A 21,362-nucleotide genomic window follows, 5' to 3' on the forward strand; every position below is an offset into this window, starting at 1 on the left:
TCATCTACCCCATTCTTTTTTTTATTGGCTGTACTGCACATATATTAATGGGAGTTATGAGGAAGCAAAGTTAAATGAGCCACTGGTATTTTCTGGCTATGTGGGCAATGGAAAATGCTTTTTTTGAAATAAGTTTGTCTTATTAGAAAGAAATGTTCTGTACAATGATTACAGTGTTTCAGTGAAAATTAAGGATTTTGAAAAACTATTTGATTGCTTATAGGATATTGGACTTGATCCATAACCATTTGCTTAGTTGTTGCAATTCAGTTCTAGTTTCATGCCTCAAACATTGTAATATGACCTGGCATCGGATTAAGGTAGCCAAGAAGGAAGGTAAAGACCTGCACGTGGTATTTTTGTATCTGGCAAATCCCTTTGGCTCAACCCCACATGATCTCTTGTGGAAGGCATTTGGTTTCTTTAAAGTTCCAGAATGTATTACAAGACTAGTTAAGGTGTATTTTGAGGACATTCAGTTTTATTTTTGTACCACCAGTACACCACATTCTGGCAGCGGTTGGGGATTGGCATAATGGCTGGTTGCACAATCTCACCACCACAGTGATCCCCGATAAGGAGGGTAGCGTCCATGAATAATATGTGCTGGTCTGCAGGTGGATGGTGATATTCTGAAGAGGTATGGGTGGTATGGATAATCAGTTAAAATCAAATAAGATGGTTGGTGGATTGAGGTAGCTGGTATACGTACTGAGAAGGAAATGAGTACTATTGGCATGGTTAGTTTGTGTCCAACCCCCATGATCTTAGCACAAGGATTTTAACATCTTACCCTCTGTATTATTGTATGAGCTCTCAGAATAATCTAAATGTATGAATGAGAGTGGAGCACATGGTGGTGATGGAGCAATTCACATGTTCTGTGGGAGTTTCATTTAATACTCCTGCTTCGATTTACAACACATTTCTTTCTAAGTTTATGAGGATTGAATTTGGCTTTTCGTGCCCCTCCTGACAGCTGAGCAGCACAAAACATTTACCGTACTTATGTATAAGACACTTTTCTCCAAAATTAATTGCACTGGTTAGTATTTACCTGAGCTTTGTTCAAGGTGACTTCCTGTGTTAGATACATTACAGTAAACTCCCTACATCCATTCGCACATCTATACAGCAGAGCAGTGTAACATATACACACTACCAACAATTTACTCACCATCTTACTTGAAACATGACTTTGGGATGAACCCTGGCAAAAATGGAGAGAACATGCCAACGCCACGTTGGTTTGTTCGCCGAGTACGAATTCATTTGCACTGTTTTCGTAGTTTTTTTTTTTTTTTTTTTTATAAAGGTTGAACTAATACATAACCACTGAATACTATATGTATGTATGTTGTGTTTGTGAGTGCATAAATGTATGGTTTGTAGGAACTTGAAAGAGCCAAGCAAGCTGAAGTAGACACATATGCCATAAAAAAAATTCATTTAACTATTATGCTTAGGACTGAGCAACATGGGAGAACAATGTACTATGAAATCAGCCATCTCAACCACTCAACTGTCAGTAAATGATTAGCATTGCCGCTGCACTATCACTATTATATAACTATTATTATTAAATATAAAGTTACGTTTATTCATTTGGCAGATGCTCTTCTCCAAAGCAACGCACATCTCATAGAAAGTACAATTTGTGCATTGCATTTGAAGAAAGACATAGTTGAAGACACATTCTTAAGTACAGTTAGTTTCTTTAACCATATGCACCAATGTTCATCACACAAGTAGCTACATAAACTTTACCAGAATATCGATGATTCCTGATCACATTCTTAGTAGGTTTTTCTCTTTTTTTTTTTGTAAAGATGCATATAAACATTTACATTACAGGAGAAGAAGTGTAAAGGATTGATCCAGGTATGATCTTAAAGTTATAGCACATGAACATTTATATCTTACATGAACTTAAGCGATCATGGGTGAAGTGAGTCTGGAAGAGATGAGGTTTAAGACCCCTTTTAAATGTAGACAAAGATTCAGCAGTTCTGAGCTCCGTTCCGCTACAATGGAGCCAGAACCAAGAACCGCCATGCTTTCCCTTTTATGCATGGGACCACCAAGCGGGCTGATGTGGAAGAGCGTAACAGTCTGGTCGGGGTGTACCAAATGATCCAAGTCTTGTAGATAGCTGGGAGCAGTTCTTTTGATGCATGTGTAGGCCATAACCAGGGTCTTAAATTTGATCCAGGCAGCTGTAGGAAGCCAGTGCAGAGAAACGAGTAGAGGAGATACATAGGAACGCTTTGGCAAGTCAAACGCAACTCGGCCAACCTTTCTGTATCAGCTGTAGAGGTTTGATGGCAGTAGCAGGAAGGCCAGACAGGAGAGAGCTACAGTAGTCCAGACGGTATGTCACCATGGCCTGGACAAGTAGTTGCGCAGAGTCGGTTGTGAGGTAAGGACGGATCCTGCTGCTGTTATGCAGGATGTACCTGCAGGTCCGGGTTGTGGCTTCAATGTGCTGAGAGAAAGGTAGACTTGAGTCAGTCATTGCTCCCAGAGTTGGCCGAGGAGGCAGGCAAAATGAGTGAGTTGTCTGGTTTGATTGAATGATCTAACCTCCTGATCATGACAGATCAGCTGGGAGGTGTAAGATCTCTGCTTTGGAGAGGTTGAGTTGTAGGTGGTAATCAGACATCCATGCAGAGATATCCGACAGGCAGGCAGCAATGCACGCAGAAATGTCTGATGCTCCAATTTAGCTGACACATTTCTCCAAAGTGACTCTCAATATATATATTTATACAGCAGGGGAATTTTTACCGAAGTGTTCAGAAACATGACTGGTGAGGGATAGCGCTGAGGGAGTCCACGTTACAAAGGGTTTGGTGCTTTCTGGTCTCCTTGTCTAAGGAAAGTTTAAATGAAGGGTCAGTGATGAGGACATCGTCTCTTCTCGCACCTCCCTTTGTGCTGCAGCAACCATGTGCACATGCCACAGTCATGTAGACAGTTTTAATAACATGAGTAGCCTTGCATTAATGTAAATAAAGCTTTTAATCTTGTAATCAAGTGAAGATCATCTAGAGTTAGAAATATTTGTAATGCTCAGGAGTTGTTCATTGTCATGTACAAAAATAGATATTGTTTTGGTATTTCATTTTAGGTGACAATCTGTTTGTGACAATTGTGTTCTTCTGAAAGTTGGTTTCTCAAAAGTCTTCCACCAAATATTTGAGTCTCTTCAATATGACAAACGGCACAGTTTATAGATGCCTGTCACATGAGGCTCTAGACCAGGCCAGCTCTGGTAGTAACCTCAGTGGAGATAAAAAGAAATGGCAATCAGCCCTGTGGGTTCCTTTGTTTTTCCACCCACACTGCATGACCAGTGTTTTTTAGCATGTAATTCCATTGTTCCACAGAAAGATATATTCCATGATCTCATGTATCTCCCTTTCACCCTCCTTTGGTTTCCTGTAGCTACCCATGTTACAAGTGAAACCTCTAGTTACAGCCTCAAAGAATCTGCACCCAAATACTAACGAGATCTGCTCACTCCCTACATTCTAGCACAAGGGCTAAACTCCTCCAACTCTTGTTTGTTCCACTTTCCTGGCATCCAAATATGAAAGTCTGTTTTGGCCTCAATGTGGTGGAATGAAGTGCCTCTGTTTCTCAGAGCTTTAACCATTTCATCATTCAAGAAGGTTCTCAAAATCTCTTTGGTACCAGTTCTCTCCTGATCTCCTGACAGCTCCTTAAATCTGCATCTCACTATTCACAGTCACCTTTGTCCTTCCTGTTTAAATCTATTATACAGAACTATTTTAACAGTGGGGGTGCGGTGGCGTAGTGGGTTGGACCGGGTCCTGCTCTCTGGTGAGTCTGGGGTTCGAGTCCCGCTTGGGGTGCCTTGCGACAGACTGGCGTCCCGTCCTGGGTGTGTCCCCTCCCCCTCCGGCCTTACGCCCTGTGTTGCCGGGTAGGCTCCGGTTCCCCCGACCCCGTATGGGATAAGCAGTTCAGAAAGTGTGTGTGTGTGTGTGTGTGTGTATTTTAATAATTTGCTCCAGCAAAAAAATGTTAGCAGACAAACTGTGTTTAAGCAGTTAAGTGTCTGTCTAGATCTGTTTATCAGTTGTGAAATGTACTATGTACTCTGAGTTATATGTCACTTAGGAGAAAAGCATCTGATAAATGAATAAATGTAAATATGTTAAACTTGGTGATTGCAGGAACCGCTTGTGGACACCAGGGGTCGCCAGATCCATGCGTCACAGCTTTCAGTAGCAGTACTACAGGCTGTGAATAAAGAAATGCCCCCATTACACTGGATGATGAGATGCAGCAGAAGAGACAAGCTAGTGGGGTTCGCCATGTGCTCACATTGTGGGCTATATGACTGAGTGTGTCATCTGTCCACTTTCCGCTGGTGGAGAAAGCACATAGATTAACTCAAACCACACATGTCCTCATTTTGCTCTCAGTGTTGACAAATATCCAGCTGAGTGTTGAACTGGATACTTTTAGGGTCTTCCTCCTTTGGGGTTCTTCAGACTTAGAACAACCAGAGCAACACTTCAAAAGTTGCTGAACTTTGAAAGGACTCCAGGTAACCGCACTGGGAAGGGTTCGGAAATCAGTTAAATTTGTAAGTGAATCCTTGGTCTAAAATGTTTGTGTGTGGTAATAGTACTTGCAAACAGGTCATACTCCACACTTAAATGGATGTGACATACTGTTAGTCTAACCACATCCTAAAAGCAAAAACAGGAAGGAGCTTCTCAGATTGACCAAAACCACCACTACAGCAGATAGCGGGTTTGATTCTGAGTTTGTTTGCACACTTAAAAAAGACTGAGAGAACTTCAGCATTTTTATGTTTATACTTTTGTCATGGATGGTGATGTTTTTTGTGCAAAATGGAAGTGTTGTGTAGAATACATAATGATCAACTTTGAAGAAAATACAAGCAAACCACTGTCTGTTTACTATGTCTGTCATTTAACATCACTTGTATGTATCATGGTCCATTCTCTGTTGTTTGGTGCCTTGTGTAATTTCATCAGTAATGGGAACACCTTATAAAAATAACAAATTGGATTGAATGTGGGCTATGGACACAGTTCTGCCAACAGAACAACCACAAATATAAAGGAAAGGAGAACTCGGAAGAACCAGATTTTCCCATCTGACATTGTATTGTTCTGACTATCTTCAAGGTCTTGCTCAGCCCTGTGTGTTTTCCCTCCTCTCTATCAGACAAGTTCCCCTCTAGGTGACTGTGTAGCAGTAAATACACATCTGAGTCACGCTGCCTGTGCTTACATCATGCCAGAGCTGGGCATGCAACCGTGACGCTTCCCTGTTGGACGAACCCAGTGCATGACTCATAGGCTTGTCATTTCCATGAAGTCTGTGGACATTGTGTGCTGTTTTTACAGCGTGTCTCTGCTTTTCTCTCTATAAAAGTGATGAGTAACTCTCACTGTGGTGTGTAGATCCCCCCCAGGTGTTGTTTTTGATATATCTGAGCTGTGGCCCATTTCCATTGGACAGAGACAGGTTGGCATCACCATGCAACTGTGGCTTTTGTGTTCTCTGATGCAAGGATTCAGTTGCCTTGGAACCTCTGACAAAGAAGCCATATTGCTAATGGTAACTCATGTTCTCAAGAAATGTGGCCACCATCCAGATCCCACTCTACTCTTTGCCAAATCATTTGTTCCAAGCTGGGAAGTATTTATGACATAATCAAACATAGAATCTGATGGAAGGATGAAGGAATTCCATGTAATAAATACTGCTGGAGAGGTGAAAGGGTTGAGACAGGATCCTTCGTAACCTGACGCACCTGGAAAGAATAATACGGGACTGACGAAGTCTATCTTTCTGTGCACAAAACTGGTCTTTACATTTGCCAGAAAGAAATACCACTTCTTGAAGTATCATAATCAGCATTTTTGCCTTTTGCATGACAAAAAAGAAAACCTTGTGAACTACTATCAGTTACTGGCAATCTTGTTTTGGCTTATTGCTGTAGATAGAAGGTAACAATGCTCTTCTTTTTTTTATTTAAAATGAAATAAAAATGTGACCTAGACTTAAAGGAACATTCATGATGTCCTTTCACATAGTCAGTAAGGACCTTGGCTTGTGGATAAAACAAATGTACAAGATTCAAGTACAAAGAGGGTATTTGCGGTAATGTCCTTGAGCATGCCCCACGATGTCAATTTCTTCAGCATCAGTCTGGTTAAAGGGGATAAACAAGCTTATGGTACAGATGAAATTCTAAGGCTTCAAGAAGCTTCTTGCTTTAGTGCTCTAGCCTGTGCACTATAGAGAACAGGGCGGATGAACAAAACACCAGTGTGTTTAAAGTCAAGGAGGAGATGTTATGTACCAAACTGAGCGTGGTGTGGTTGGATCTCATAGCAGTAAGGATGAGAACAGGAAATGAAAAGAGAGTGCAATCACTATAATCGGCATTCAAAGACATGCCATACCAAAAAAAGAAGGGTTTAGAGCGAGAGACGCCAGGAAGGAAATGCTGATGCATATCCTGACCTGTGCAGGAGGCATTACACAGGAGCATGGGTTCAGTTCTCTCATGTATGTCTGAGGGGGACATCAGTAGACAACATACAGAGCAGGGGCAAATTAACAAACTTTTTTTTTTTTAACTTTAAAGTAATTAAATATCAATGACAAATACAGCTACAAAGGTAATTCATATTAGACTTATTGCCAATTAGTAGTTTATGTGTGTTAAAAAGATCTCTAACAATTAGCATTTTCACATGTGAGCTATTAAACCAACATGAGGCAACTAATAGAGTTCCAAAGAAGACAAAATTGGCAGTGCCTAATTGCTGGTCACAAAAAATTGCAAAATTATTTCTGTCAAGGGGAGCAGTCCCAAAAATAATGACCACACATGCAAAAACTTGGACCAATTGCATCAGTAAAGAGGGACAGTGGTCACAAGCCAAAGTTCACTGACAAGAATAGACAAAGTCTTGTCATGGGATCGTTGCTAAATGCCATAAAAGTACAGAACTGAATCAGTACTTCAGTGACCCAGTATCAACAAAACTGTAAATTTTGAGCCTCACAAAGCTGGAGTTTATGGCAGGGCTGCCATTCAGAAACCATTTATCTCAAAGACCAACACACAAAGACACATAAACTGGTGTAAGGAACACAAAACCTGAACTAGTGAGCAATTGAAAAAAAGAAAAAATCTTTCACCCCAATTCATACATCCTGACAGGTTTATATTTGGAGAAAATGTAAATGTTGTGGTTGGCCATCTCATGGGAGCCATTAGGTAAAATGAGTGGTCTGCATGGTCAGATAACAGCCAAGTAATTGAGGCAATTTTACAGGACCAGGTGCACCCTATGGTGTGAAAACTATTCCCTCATGATGTTCCCATATTTCAGGATGATAATGCCCATGTACACACTATTTTACAAATTTGAATAGTTTCATGAACACCTGGATGAAGTACAGTCTCCATAATCAGCAGATTAAACATCGTCAAACCTTTTTAGGAAGATCTAAAGAGTTGAGTGTGAGAAATAGATGTCCACCTCCTTTGTCCCTCAAAGAACTAGAGGCTTTTCTTCAAGAATGGTGGAAAATCTTACTACACACAGTTCAGTACATGCATGACAGCATTCCAACAAGGACTGAAGCTGATCTGAAAGCAAAAGACTTACTCAAGTCCTTGTTATTAAAGTATTTCAAGGTGTGCACCTTTTGTGCACCCCCTGTATTCATGGTAGAGAGTAAAATAACGGAATGGCAGTTTTCAGTGATTTTTTTTTCTGTTTTTTAACTGCTGAGCTATCTGGCAAATCTGTTCCATTATACCGGTAGGATTCTGTTGCCTGCTGAGATAATTGTAATTGCTGCCATTATTCACATTCAGACTTTGGTGACCTTGTGGTTCAGGACATCCCCTGGAGTGGAAGGGAAGACAGTGGAAGTCATCCAAGGGAGCAGACTGGTTGTGCACTAAACCATTAAAGGATATAGAAATATGAGGGTTGCACTATTGAAAGCAGGAAACATCTCTGGGCAACAGGGACTAAGGATCTGGCTGGTTAAATCACACTGTCAGTTTATTGGAATGGATATTCAAACCAGCAATTCTTCACCTGAGAAATTACTGCTGGGTGATGTCTGTTGATCTAGGACCCCACAGAAACCTAGATCGTCATCGTCATTATAGGATGCAAATATAGTCCTATACAAAAGTCGGTCCAAACAGCCAAAGAGCAAACCACTGAAGGCGATTTTACACAGACTGTGGTGCAATATAGGGACATGAAAAAATATGCAGACAAACTGAGACACTAATGACCATGTCAGGTATCCACATTTGCATGGGCTCGATAGATGGGCCACTCTGGAAACCTGCACTTGATTTCAGAGAAAAATTTAATCTAAGTGGGGTGGAGGCACTAAGGTGCAAGCAAAAGTAGCAAATGGGTAGTATTTAAGGTATCTGCATTTCTGCAATGGCCTCATGGTTATGTCTGCCATGCAGTAGCCTATCCCAACAACAAGCAAGAGAAATGCCACAAAGGAACAGGGAAGATAGGGAGTGTTTCCAGACAACAAGATGTGTCAAACTTTTTTGGATGTAAAACACATCATCACCAGAAGACTGTGATGTGTGGGTGCCATCAGCAAACAGTGATATTAAGAATATACCGTGCATTCAGAAAATATTCAGACCCCTTCATTTTTTTCACGTTTTTTATGTTGTAGCCTTATGCTAAAATAGTTTTAAATCATTTTTCCCTTATCATTCTACACTTAATATCCCATAATGACAAAGCAAGAACTGGATTTTGGAAATTTTTGCAAATTTATTTTTTTAAAAAAAAAGTGTTCAGACCCTTTGCTATGACAGTTACATCCTATTCCTTTTGATCATCTTTGAGATGTTTCTACGCCTTGATTGGGTCTACCTGCAAAAAATTCAATTGACTGGACAGGATTTGGAAAGGCACACACATGTCTATATAAGGTCCCAGAGTTAATGTGTTTCAGAGCAAGAACAAGTTATAAGATCAAAGGAATTGCCTGTGGAGCTTATAGAGACAGGATTGTGTATAGGCACAGATCTGGGGAAGGCTCCAAAAAATTTCTGCAGTATTGAGCCTTAGTAAAAGAGGTGACCAAGAACCCGATGGTCACTTTGGCTCAGCTTCAGAGATCCTGTGTGGAAATGGGAGAAACTTCAGGAGAAGGACAACTATTACTGCAACACTTCTTTGATCTGGGCTTTATGGTAGAGTAGCCAGAAGCCTCTCCTCACCAAAAAACACAAAAAAGGCACCTGAAAGACTGACTGTGAGAAATAAGATTCTCTGGTCTGATGAAATTAAGATTGAACTGTCTGGCCTCAATTCTAAGTGTCATGTCTGGAGCAAACCAGGTATCATTCATCACCTGCACAATCCCATCCCAGCAGTGAAGCATGGTGGAGGCAGCATCATTATATGGGGTTGTTTTTCAATGGCATGACCTAGGACACTAGTCAGAGTCAAGAGAAAGCTGAATGGAGCAAAATACAGCAATATCTTTATTGAACACCTGCCCAGAGTGCTCTAAGCCGAAGGTTGACCTTCCAACAGGACAATGACCCTTAGCAGAAAGCAAAGACAACAAAGGAGTGGCTTAGGGACAACTCTGTGAATGTCTTTGAGTGGCCCAGCCAGAGCCCATATTTGAACCCAATCAAACATCTCTGGAGGGACTTGAAAATAGCAATCCACTGCTGGTCTCCATCCAACTTTACAGAACTGGATAGAATCTGCAGAGAAGAATAGCCAAAATTCCCAAATACAGGTGTGCAAAGATTGTTGTGTCATGCCCAAGAAGACTCAAGGCTGTAATCACTGCCAAAGGTGCTTCAACTAAGTACTCCTAGGGCAGCCAGTAGCACAGTGGTTAGAGCAGCTGCCTTTGGAACCCAGGTTTAAATCCCCATTGCTGCTGTAGTATAGTTGAACAAGGTACCTACCCTAAATTGCTCCCATAATAAAATTAGCCAGCTGTATAAATGGATAAACAACATTTTAAGTTGTTGAAGTTGGAGAAAAGCATCAGCTAAAGGAATAAATGTACTATATAAAAGGTCTGAATACTTAAATCAATGTGGTATTTATTTTTTATTTTTAATATATTTGCAAAAATTTCTAAAATCCTGTTTTTGCTTTGTCATTATGGGGTATTTATTGAGTGTAGATTGATGGGGAAATAAATTTAAACTACTGAAGCATAAGGTTGCAACATTTAAAAAATGTGAAAAAAGCAATGGTGTCTGAATGCACTGTACTCCTCTCATGTCATGAGACATGAAACAAAGGCTTGTAAGCATAAGCTATCCCAAAATATAAAGAGAAATGATTCCTCTGTGCATACTGATGGATTGAGGAAGTGGATCCAACTGTATGTGCGTGTTTTAGAATTGTGTGTTGAGTATATGTGCAAATGTGCAGGTTTTTGTCAGTAAACCCTTAGAAGAAATAGAGGCAAAACAAGAACCACCAACATAGGGGTTTAAAGTCCCTGGCTGATGTAGCATCACTTTGACTGCTGAGTTATCAGAGTAGGGAGAGGGTCCTAATAAGCAAAACATACAAGAGATTGTGACACATGTTCACAACATGATAGGCTTGTAAGGAATTCCACTTTTATCAATATACTGGTTCACTGTTAGGTCAGACTATTGTCAGACTATTTTATAGATCATTGTCATAGTCCCCTGAGATGTACAGTAGTGTTATGAATTTCCAACCACCAGTGCAGATAAACAAGTTTAAACTGAAGGACCACAGTTAAGAAAAACAAGTTAAGACTTGAAAGGCACTGACAGAGTTCCTCAGCCTTACAGACATTATCTCCTGAAGTCATGCCAAATTTAGCACTGTATTGTTTTTTTCCAGCATTTCATTAACACGGCATTTGGCCATCCCTAGTTTGGCTGAAATGGATGTGGCAGATACATTAGGAGTTTCAAGCAGTGGGCATATTACATTACATTTAAATTTATTCATTGAGCAGATGCTTTTCTCCAAAGTGACAGACATCTCAGCAAAAATACAAATTTGTGCATTATATTAGGAGAGAGACATAGTTGCAGACATGTGATTCTTAAGTAAATCTAGTTTGTTACTTTCCACTTGATGCACCAATGTTCATTGCTTGAGTAGGTGTATAAAACACAGGATAGATGAATCCTGATAACCTTCCTACATTTTGTTTTTTTTTTAAATAAGATACACAAACATTTACATACAATGCAGGAGTAGTGGCTGTGTAAAGGCTTAATCTGGGGCAGATCATAAAGTTATGGTGCATGAACATTCACACCATACATGAGCTGGCAAGATCTTGGGCAAAGTGAGTCCAGAAACAGTGAGTTTTCAGAACAAGTAGAGGAGATACATAAGAACGCTTTAGCAAGTCAAACACAACTTGTGCAGCAGCTTTCTGTATCAGCTTCAGAGGTTTGATGGCAATAACAGGAAGGCCACACAGGAGAGAGTTACAGTAGTCCAGATGGGATGTCACCATGGCCTGGACAAGTAGTTGGACAGACACAGTTGTGAGGTAGGGACGGATCCTGTGAATATTATGCAGGATGTATCTGCAAGACCAAGTTGTGGCTTCGATGTGCTGAAAGAAAGATAGTCATCACTCCCAGACTCTTAGCCAAGGAGATAGGCAAAATGAGTGAGTTGTCCAGTTTGATCAATAGATCATGACAGGAGGACAGACCAGCTGGGAGGTGAAGAATCTCTGTTTTGGAGAGATTGAGTTGGAAGTGGTGATCAGACATCCATGCAGAGATGTCTGACAGACAGGCAGCAATGTGTGCGGGAATGTCTGATGCTCCAGGTGGAAAGGAAAGAAAGAACTGGGTATCATCAGCATAGCAGTGATATTTGAATCCATGGGAGGCTACGACTGGGCCAAGGGAGGAGATGTTGATCGAGAGCTCCGCCAGACCACTTGATTGGATCTGTCAGACAAGTAGGACTCAAACCATCTTAGTGCCGTTCCTTTGATCCCAAGCTGACTAAGACAGGAGAGTAGAATCTGGTGGTTGACAGAGTCGAATGCTTCAGACAGATTGAGGAGGATGAGGACTGAGGAGAGGGAGGCAGCTCTAGGCAATTGGAGAGCATCAGACACCGCATGAAGCGCCGTCTCAGTGGAGTGACCAACTTTGACACCAGACTGATATCCATCAAGGAGATGGTTCCAGGTGAGGAAATTAGATAGTTGATCACAAGCTGCCCAATCTAGATTAGACAGGAAGAAGAGGGAGACTGGTCTGTAGTTTTGGACCAAGTTGGGATCCAGGGAGGGTTTCGTTAACAGAGGTGAAATGAGAGCAGTTTTGAAGGCAGCTGGGAAACAGCCAAAGGAGAGGGTGGAGTTGATGATATTAGAGATGAAGGTGGAGACTTGCGGGGAAATGTTCAGTAGGAATGACGATGGGATCAGATCAAGCGAGCAGGTGGTGCCTCTGTGTGATATCAGGAGGTCAGAGATTTCAGATTCAGAGAGCGGCTTGAATTTGGAGAGCATAGCTCTGCAGGGAGGTCCAGCACGAACCGGGCAGGGTTATGCTGAGAACTTGTCAGTGATTGCTTTGACTTTGTCTCTGAAAAACAAAGCAAAGTCATCAGCAATGAGAGAAGGAGGAGGAGGGGGAGGGGGCAGCGGAGGACACAGAAGGATGAGAAGGTGGCAAAGAGTCTGTGTAGTTTTTTTTATGTTGTGGTAGAAGTAGGTTTTAGCTGAAGAGACAGCAGAGTGAAAAGTAGCTAAGAATAATTGGTAGGCATCCAGGTCCCAGCAAGTCTTGGATTTTTGCCATCTTCACTCTGCAGCCTGGAGTTTGGTCCTATTAGCACGTAACGTATCACTCAGCCACGGGGTGGCACTGGGGCATGCAGGTCTGGAAGATAGTGGACAGAGAGAGTCAAGAGTGGAAGATAGGGCAGAGAGGAAAGTGTTAGTGGCATCGTCTGCTGATAGATTCGAGAATTGTGCAGCAGAAGGGAGATTGGGCAGCGTGGCAGAGGCAAAGCAGGAATGAAGGTTATTATGGGAGTCTCACATACGTGCTGGACAAAGAGCAGCAGAGAAACACCAAACAGAGTAATAAGGGCGTGAGGAATCAGAAATACCAGAGAAAGATGTTGGAAGAGCAGCCTTGTACTGTTGCGTGCCATCCTGAAATAAACCTGGCTGTAAAAACCCCAGCTGCAGATGCTTCTCTGAATTTCAGCAGAGTTTCTGTTTTATCATTTGTTTTTCCAGCTAGGGAATTCCCTGTTCTCTGCCTCTGGTTTTTTTACCCTTTATCAATTTTGTTTTGATGGTTATAGAGTCAAGCAGTAAAACTTGAATCTTGAGCAATGCTGTTGCTTTGGTGGGGTGGGGGCTTGAGAAAAATTAAAAACAGGTTACTACTACATACACATGCTTTTTGTGACTAGCTTTTCTAGTCAGAGTGCAGGAGATGCTCAGGTATAAGAACTCTCAAGAGAAGCAAATGCAAAAACAAGAGCTGCTGATTATCCTTGGTTTTGAGCAAGAGGAGATGAAAGTGCACAGAATATCCTCAAGGGCAATGCTCATTAACCTGGATCAGTGAACCCCTTAGGAACCTCTGAATGGGGTGCAGGTGATTTATGAAGCAGAAATTTACTTCAAAAACTACACTAAACTCCAAGTCTAACTATCTGTGACATAATTCAATGTGAAAGTAACCAATTTTCAGTGCATTGTTTTCTCTGAATTACTATATGCACTTTTTTTTTTTTTTTTTTTTAAGGGGTCATTAGCTTACATCAGATTCATAAAAGGGGCTCAGAGCCAGGACAAGGTTTAGCAGGACCCTCTGCTAAAGAGAAATGCAAGGAAAAAAAAAGGTAGTGTGACCAATTATCCCCCACCACCATTGTGCCATTGGCCTCCTCTGCCCAGTGCTCCCTTGCAGCTGGCAGACTGAGAAGAGCAGCTTCCTTCCTCTAGAAACAGTTTTGATGGTTTTTATGTTGGCACAAAAGGCGAAGTTTGCCCTGTGCCCATTTCATTCACTAAGCAAGATGACTTGCTTAGCAGCTTCTGTCAGTAACACAATGTCTGGCCTCCGAAACGTCTCTGTGATGGTGGCCAGAATCCTTAGCTGTCTAGTTAAGTGAACTAGCAGCTGCCAGTCTCACACCATCACCATGAGGTCCTGCACTGGCACTGTCTGATTTTACTTTTTCATCATCTTTGACAAGTGCTATGTCCTGCTTTGCCAGCCACCAGCTGCTGGTTTGTACTGCTCCCACACTGATACGACTCTAACCACTTTGAGCATCTGGACGTGGCCCCAACAATAGTGACACTCAGTCAGCACTCTTTGGCAGCTAGTGAGCACATGTTCGTTGATGTTCTCTGCAAATATAATAAGCATAATGCATGAAGATGCATTAATAAATGCAAAAAAAAAAAAAAAAAAAAGCAAAAAATTTTACCCAGCTACAGTTTGGTAGACTAAGGAGCATATCATAAACAACCTGGATCAAGAACTTAATATGCCAGGGCTCTGCTCTCCAGAGGTCTGCTCTTGAGACCTGATGTTCAAGTGCTTGCTCCCACCTAGTTCACACTCCCTATTGCTGCGTCAATATCATCCTAGCCATCCGTTCTTCCCCTGTTGCTGTGCTCTCTATTGCTTGGGCCTTTCCTTCCCTTGAACCTTGGTGTATCGCAGTGATGGAACACTACCTAAACCAGCTCTTCCAGAAGCCACTGTGCCCACCACCATGATGTGCTGAAGCCAGGAACCTGTCTGCCCCATTGCAGCAATTGCACTCCTTTGTTATTGTCCTCACCTCAATATCTGCTTCAGCAACTGCAGGAATCCCTGTACTGTAGCTCCTCCCATGCCTGTGTTACCCTAAACTCCTCTTGTATGATAATGAACTGTAACTTCAGCTTGTTACTCTGCCTATGCAAAGCAATGCTGCTCAAGCTTCAAGCAACACCAAGATAATAGCTTATTTTTCTCTAGTTTCACAGCTGGGACTTCATAAACAAGGGTCCAAGGGACTCTTGGCAGGATGCCATACTGACACACTCATGCTTTAACTTACCTGAAAGTCCTGATTTATCCAATTTCATTAGCCACCCCCTCCAACTCCAGGAAAAATGCCTAAGTTGCCACTGTGTCCCTCAAACTGCCATCAAACCTTTTGCCCAAGCTCTTCACTGACACCTCCAAAATTGATATAATCAGTGTATTCCCTACGCTAAAGTGGAAGTTATCAGTAGGTGTTCTCCTTCCTCAGCACCAGCAATCTGGACTTCAATGGCTTAAAACTCATGCAAGCCAATGTGGTAAGGCTCTCTGGACCCTGCAAATCCACCTACATCCTGAGACAATGTAGTCACTGTCAAGTCATCCATGAAGGATGATCCATGGGAGGTTGCCTGACACCAGACTTCATGCATGGACCTAATATTCAACCATCTAATTAAAAACAGTATAATTGAGGGATGCTTTTGAGAGATTATAGACTTTATGAAGTTGTAAAAATAATAAGTTTATATCCTGATAATTTCCACATACAAGTGACCACTGCATTTCATGTCAGTTTTTATATAAATAAAAAAGATGTATTAACAGTAAAGAAGATGAATTTGTGCATTGGTTTATTAAATAAATATTTTATTATTATTGCCAAAAATAAATACATTTTTTTCAAATAGAATGGATAACATAAAAAGGTGGATGCTGATCTAAAGAAAGCAAGAGCAGGGTAGATCACAATGCAGCTGCTCTCTGTACAACCAAGAGCCTAGGGAAGCCTTTAGGGTAGCTCTGAAAAGCACCCACCATGCACCCTTCTGCTTGTGGCACCCCACACACAAACACAAACTCCCATCTCACCACTCCCAAGCTCCCCGACATTGAGATGGACTCCAGTTATCAACCCTGAGCAAAGTGAAGGCCCAAACAGGAAGCATCTTGTGGCTTGTCTGGCTTTCTCATCAGCATATATATGCAATTTTGCCTAGGACTGTACATGCAAAGCTTTAGCCAGCTTAATCTATATTAAGATTAACCCTAGCCATAAAATAAGTCCCTTGTCCCAGTCAGGTACACATGCACACGCCTCACTCCAAGAGGCCATAGCCAGAAAAGACTACCATCTTGAGTCCTGTCCTTACAGGAATTACACTGTGGACTATGGCTGCAGAGCAGATGTTTGCTCACAATGTAATGCTGAGCATGTACTAGAAATAGCATCTGTGGTCAGTGCGGATGGTCCTTAACTAGCATATGGAAACAGATGGCCAAAGAAGAAACAACTCAATGTGAATGTGGCACAAAACAAAAAGCTGTTGTTTAAAGATATTCCTATCAGGAAGTGGATAATGACTTATATCCACGCTTCAGCACTATCTCCAGCTGTCCTTAAGTGTATTGTGTGGGGACTTGTGGCTGCTGCACCTCTCAACTCTCATGTCTGGGCCAATTTAAAGTGTAAGAGAGGTTGAGGAATGAATCAAAACAATGTACACCATCAGACTGAGCTGCATGTAGGAAACTGGAAGTGCACCAGCTGCAAAAGCAGAGATGAAAGAACTCATCACAATCAAGTCAAGTCAAAGCCTTAAGTTTTTACATCACATTTACAAAGTCAGTGGGTGACAGATAAAAGCCAAACGCAAACCAAAATAGATTCCAAAGTTAGTTTTGTGGCTGGCTCTAAATACAAATTGTGTAGCACACATAACGCTCCTCACCCATTATGGTGTTCCTCAGCTTTGAGGAGCTCCATGTCAGTAAATCTAACTGCAGAGGGAACAGAATTTTTACACATGTGTGATGTAACATTTTTGGAAATCAATTGAAAATCTAAGCGGGAAAAAAAAAACCTGGGTATAGAAATGTCTACCTTATGGCAAGAACTCCAGAAGTATTTTAGGAACCAGGCAAATCTGAGCCCCACCAGCCCTTACATTATCTGCTGAACATCCATCGCCACAGTTATAACCATTCCATCTTCATTTTTAAGTCCCAGCGCCTGACCACAAAATAGGTCTAAAAAGGGACAAATTAAAAAGACTATAATTAAGGCAGTCCTACACCCCATGCTGACCTAAGTGAGCACTTTACTTGTAGCAGATTTAGATTTAAAATCCACAAGGAAACATCAGCTGAGCACCAACATCAGAGTGAGTGTTGAGGATGGGATGGGGGACAGACACTGCAGATCAAACATTCCAGGTTTAACTCATTTAGCTGTAGTGGAACAAATAGCTGGAGTCAAATCATGGGTAATATATTCAAAATCTTGTAATAAAAACAAATCAGCAAATCAATCATGAGCTGACAAGGCAACAAGATCACTAACATCTGTACCCTGCTCTCAAACCTTAAAACACAACATTTATAACCATTTTTTTCCCCCCATTTTGTTCCTTGACCAAGTCAAATTTCACCATTCTCACAGACTGATGTATCTCAACTAAAGCTGATTTTGGAGCACCAGGCTCAATCCAACTCTGTAGACATCTACAAATTATACCTCCGGTAACCTGCCCCCAAGTCCAAAATGTAAAATTGCCCCAACTCAATAATAATTCACACTGCAAGTTCCAATGGATATCACCTCTTTGAGCTTCTAGTTGGAAAGATGTTCAGAACTTGGTGTGGCGAACTGAATAAATACATTCTGAAAACTGCAATAGACCTTATTTGTGTCAAACATGAAGCGACACGTCATCCTTTACATTGTTCCAAATTGCTTCTTAATCCCACAAGGGGACGCTACATTCATCCCACAGTGGGCTGGGATGGTGGACATGGCTGAGCACTACCACCACCTCGAACAATGAGACAGTTGCAACTGGGGAAACTAACACTTCTTTCAGACACAGGCCAAAACAGCATGAACAGAATCTCTCTCTTCTCTACTGGTAAACGATCACTACAAAACTAAGTGAGAATGTGAATGTGTATGTATACCAACACACACACATATATATTTAAAACAGGAAGACTTATCCTCCTGCTTGTGTGCTGCAGCAGGTGCAGCCTTGTAGTAGCCCCACCCCAACAGTCCCCCACCCCAGGACAGCTGGAGGAGTCCTCAGCAGCTCACTGTGCTTGGCTGCTGTTTGCTCACAAAGTCTGAGATAAAGTCAAACTCATTCTGACCTAAGAATAGTTCAGGTAGCTCCTGGATGCGGTCCAGGCCTAGCTCCATTGCAAGAGAGGTAAGAACCTCCTCGTCAATAAGGTCCGTGTCCATGCCATTTAGACCCAGTGTCGACCCACCCATGTGCTGCATTCCTGCCAGCTGGGCTGTGCCCACCCGGTACTGGGGTCCATTACCCATGTTGTTCCCATTCATGGGCACAAGGGGGTGTCCGTGGTATGGGGTGTTGAGTTTCTGCAGGTGCATGCTGGCCATCAGCTGCTGGGATGTGATCCCACTGCTCATGTAGTGCTGTGGTTGCTGATGCTGCTGGGGTTGCTGTGAATGGTGCATATGATGATGCTGTGGTTGTTGCTGCTGTTGAGGGATGTGTTGCTGCCCCTGGCTGCTGAACATCACACTGCTAGACATCTGATGGTGGTGGCCCACTTGGCTGCCATTCATGGCAGCCACCATGCCTTGGCGGGGCCGCATGGAAGCTTCTAGGCCACCCTGGGGCCCCCCACCGTAGTGCATCATCTGGCTGTTGGACATGGCATGCATGGCAGCCTGCGGCACGTGGTGTTGGGGACTGCCCTGTAGGCTGCCATTCATTCCCATCCGGAACCCATGGTTCATGGGAATCATCAGGTGATCAGCCATTGTCTTGTCCAAATACCTGGAAAGATGGAACTGAATTAACTTACTTCAACAAGACAATATGTTTTGACTTGCAGCAAGGGACACTTGATTCCTTTGACCAAATTACACAGGATCATGGGAAAAGATATGAAGACACAGATACTGTTCTGATTCTAATGGCTGGCAGTGAATGCTACAAGCCAAGCTCAAGTGTGTTCAGCTTCACTTCCATGATTGACCTTGGCTAAAAAGTTACAACTAACATTTTACAACCAAACTATGGGGCAAAAAATAGTAGTAATATCATAACCACCAACAAAATGTGGCTTAAACATAAATAAGTAAAGGTGGCAAATGCCACGCAGGGAAAAGACTACAGTCATGGCAGCACTTAATTCTCAGAAATAACGCACAATGACACAGACACGGCCAAGCTATGGAAACGAATATATTTTGTTCCTTGCCCGATAATGCGTTAAGCACGAAGCCGACTGTTACAGCAGTTACAGCCGAAAGCGATGAAGCATCTCAGTGGTGGGACCTGCTGCTCTCCCGCTTCAGTGAGTGCGGCGCGAGCTCGGGCTGCTCAGAGCGATCGAACAGCGCTCTGCGGCTCTTTGTGCCTCTTTATGCCAACGGGAGCGCGCATCCAGCTCGCTCCAGGTGAGCCGCCACCGCGCATCTCAGAAGATACCTAATAAAAAAAAACTGTCTATTCTGGACGCAAGTCCAAGCGCAATCACGCTTACAAAATGGACACACAGCAAGAAGCTGAATGCAACGAGCGGTCTGCTTCACGACACGCAGAGCAGACAAAGAAGTGTTAGAGGAAACATGTCACTCGTGCGACATTCGATCCGCACAGCCCAACACAGGTTCACACACCCGCCGCAAACAGGTCCGCGCGTATAAAAAACACATAAATGTGCTTTCATCGTCAAGGAAACAACTGTATAACAAAGAGCCTTATCCCAAATCATTACCACAGACTTGCAAAAATAATGAAAGCAGTCGCATGTAAGCATACAGGTCATTAGCTGCACATGAGTAAAATCGTGTCCATGATCTAAAGTAAATGCATATGCGAACAATAGATCTGCCAGCCAGAGCATTAACAAACCTCCACCGGATTGCTCCTCATAAAATAATATACATACCGGTGCGCGTTCTTCTTGTTACAAAGTTCAGTGACTTTGCTACTGTTACACTTTGTTTTATAATAATGCAAAGCGAGGTTTCGATTATGAGATATATTCCATGAGGTTAATCTCCGTACTCAGGCGAGGTCAGAACACAAAGACAACCGCTTCAACTCTTCAATCTAGCGCCTGTTTTCTGGGTCAACACAGGGATTATATACATCTAAAAGGCTCAAAGCAAGCACAGGGATGGGGTGGAGTTATCTTCCTCTTTGTAACGATTGGCAAGGGAGAGGGGGAGGGGCTACTTTGCTCTTTGTCAGGATTGGCAAGGAGAAGGGGGCGGAGCTGACTTTCTTTCAGCGTTGGCCCCACTGTAATCATTGTTCAAACAAAAACGTGTATTCTGTGTAACGCAGTAGCGTTTTTTTGAGTAGATTTAGTTCGCATCCTGGGGGGGTGCGGTGGCGCAGCGGGCTTGGCCGGGTTCTACTCTCTGGTGGGTCTGGGGTTCGAGTCCTGCTTAGGGTGCCCTGCAATGGACTGGCGTCTCGCTCAGGGTGTGTCCCCTCCCCCTGCGCTGCCGGGCCAGGCTCAGGCTCGCCGCGACCCCGCTCGGGACAAGCGGCTTCCGACAGCGTGTGTCTGTGTGGGTGTGTGTACTCCGCACCCCTGGCTGTGTTGGTGAACTACCTTGATAGTATTATAACGTTATTTTTCCTTCTTTCACTTTCTTTTGCTCTATATCATGACAAAATTAGGTCAGACAATTTAAACGTATTTCCAGTTGCATGAGTACATTTTTCTTTGTTTTTGTGTATGCAGTCTCTGATTTTGGTTTTTGTGTCATGTTCAAGTTCTCTGGGAAGGAGTGTGTAAAACAAAAATTAAAATTTAAAATAATTTTTAAAATACGAATATAGTAAAATTCACAGATGGAAATACTGTTAATGCACAGTTTTATATAATCTATACATGGCTTAATTAAAAAAAAGTAATTTGTACAAATTCCTCATGGTAACAAATCATACTTGAAGGGCTTCCTGTTTGTATTTTCCTGTTTTTATGTTAGAACTGGAGAATGCATCTGGCCTCATTTGTCACAACACGAAACCGACACATGAAACTGTCTTGGTTTGTGTTCTTCAACAACATGTACTTACTCAAAAAAATGCATAGCAGCAAAAAATAAGCAAATTTGTCAGTTAATACTTGAGTCATTCCTGCACAACACCAACTAGAGCCAATACAGATGTACAGTCAAATGAAAAATACAAAAAGTCTGAATTCCCTGGCGGACTGAATGCTTGCTGTTGTGTTCTCACGAAGCAGGACACTAGGTCATGTGACCAGGCACTCAGCTGTGTTGTGC

General features: G+C 42.4%; 1 protein-coding gene across 1 annotated transcript; it reads right to left on the reverse strand.

Moving 5' to 3' along the window:
* Positions 1-15,711: 15,711 nt before the first annotated feature.
* Positions 15,712-20,222, reverse strand: cited4b (Cbp/p300-interacting transactivator, with Glu/Asp-rich carboxy-terminal domain, 4b). The gene is made up of 2 exons (XM_018725183.1): positions 20,009-20,222; positions 15,712-18,888 (listed from the first exon to the last, which is right to left on the reverse strand). Exon 2 carries the CDS (start codon positions 18,870-18,872, stop codon positions 18,162-18,164), a length of 711 nt encoding a protein of 236 aa, XP_018580699.1. The 5' UTR covers positions 18,873-18,888; positions 20,009-20,222; the 3' UTR covers positions 15,712-18,161.
* Positions 20,223-21,362: the final 1,140 nt, after the last annotated feature.

The sequence above is a fragment of the Scleropages formosus genome, chromosome 8 (assembly GCF_900964775.1).
Source record: "Scleropages formosus chromosome 8, fSclFor1.1, whole genome shotgun sequence".
Classification (NCBI taxonomy): Eukaryota; Metazoa; Chordata; class Actinopteri; order Osteoglossiformes; family Osteoglossidae; genus Scleropages; species Scleropages formosus.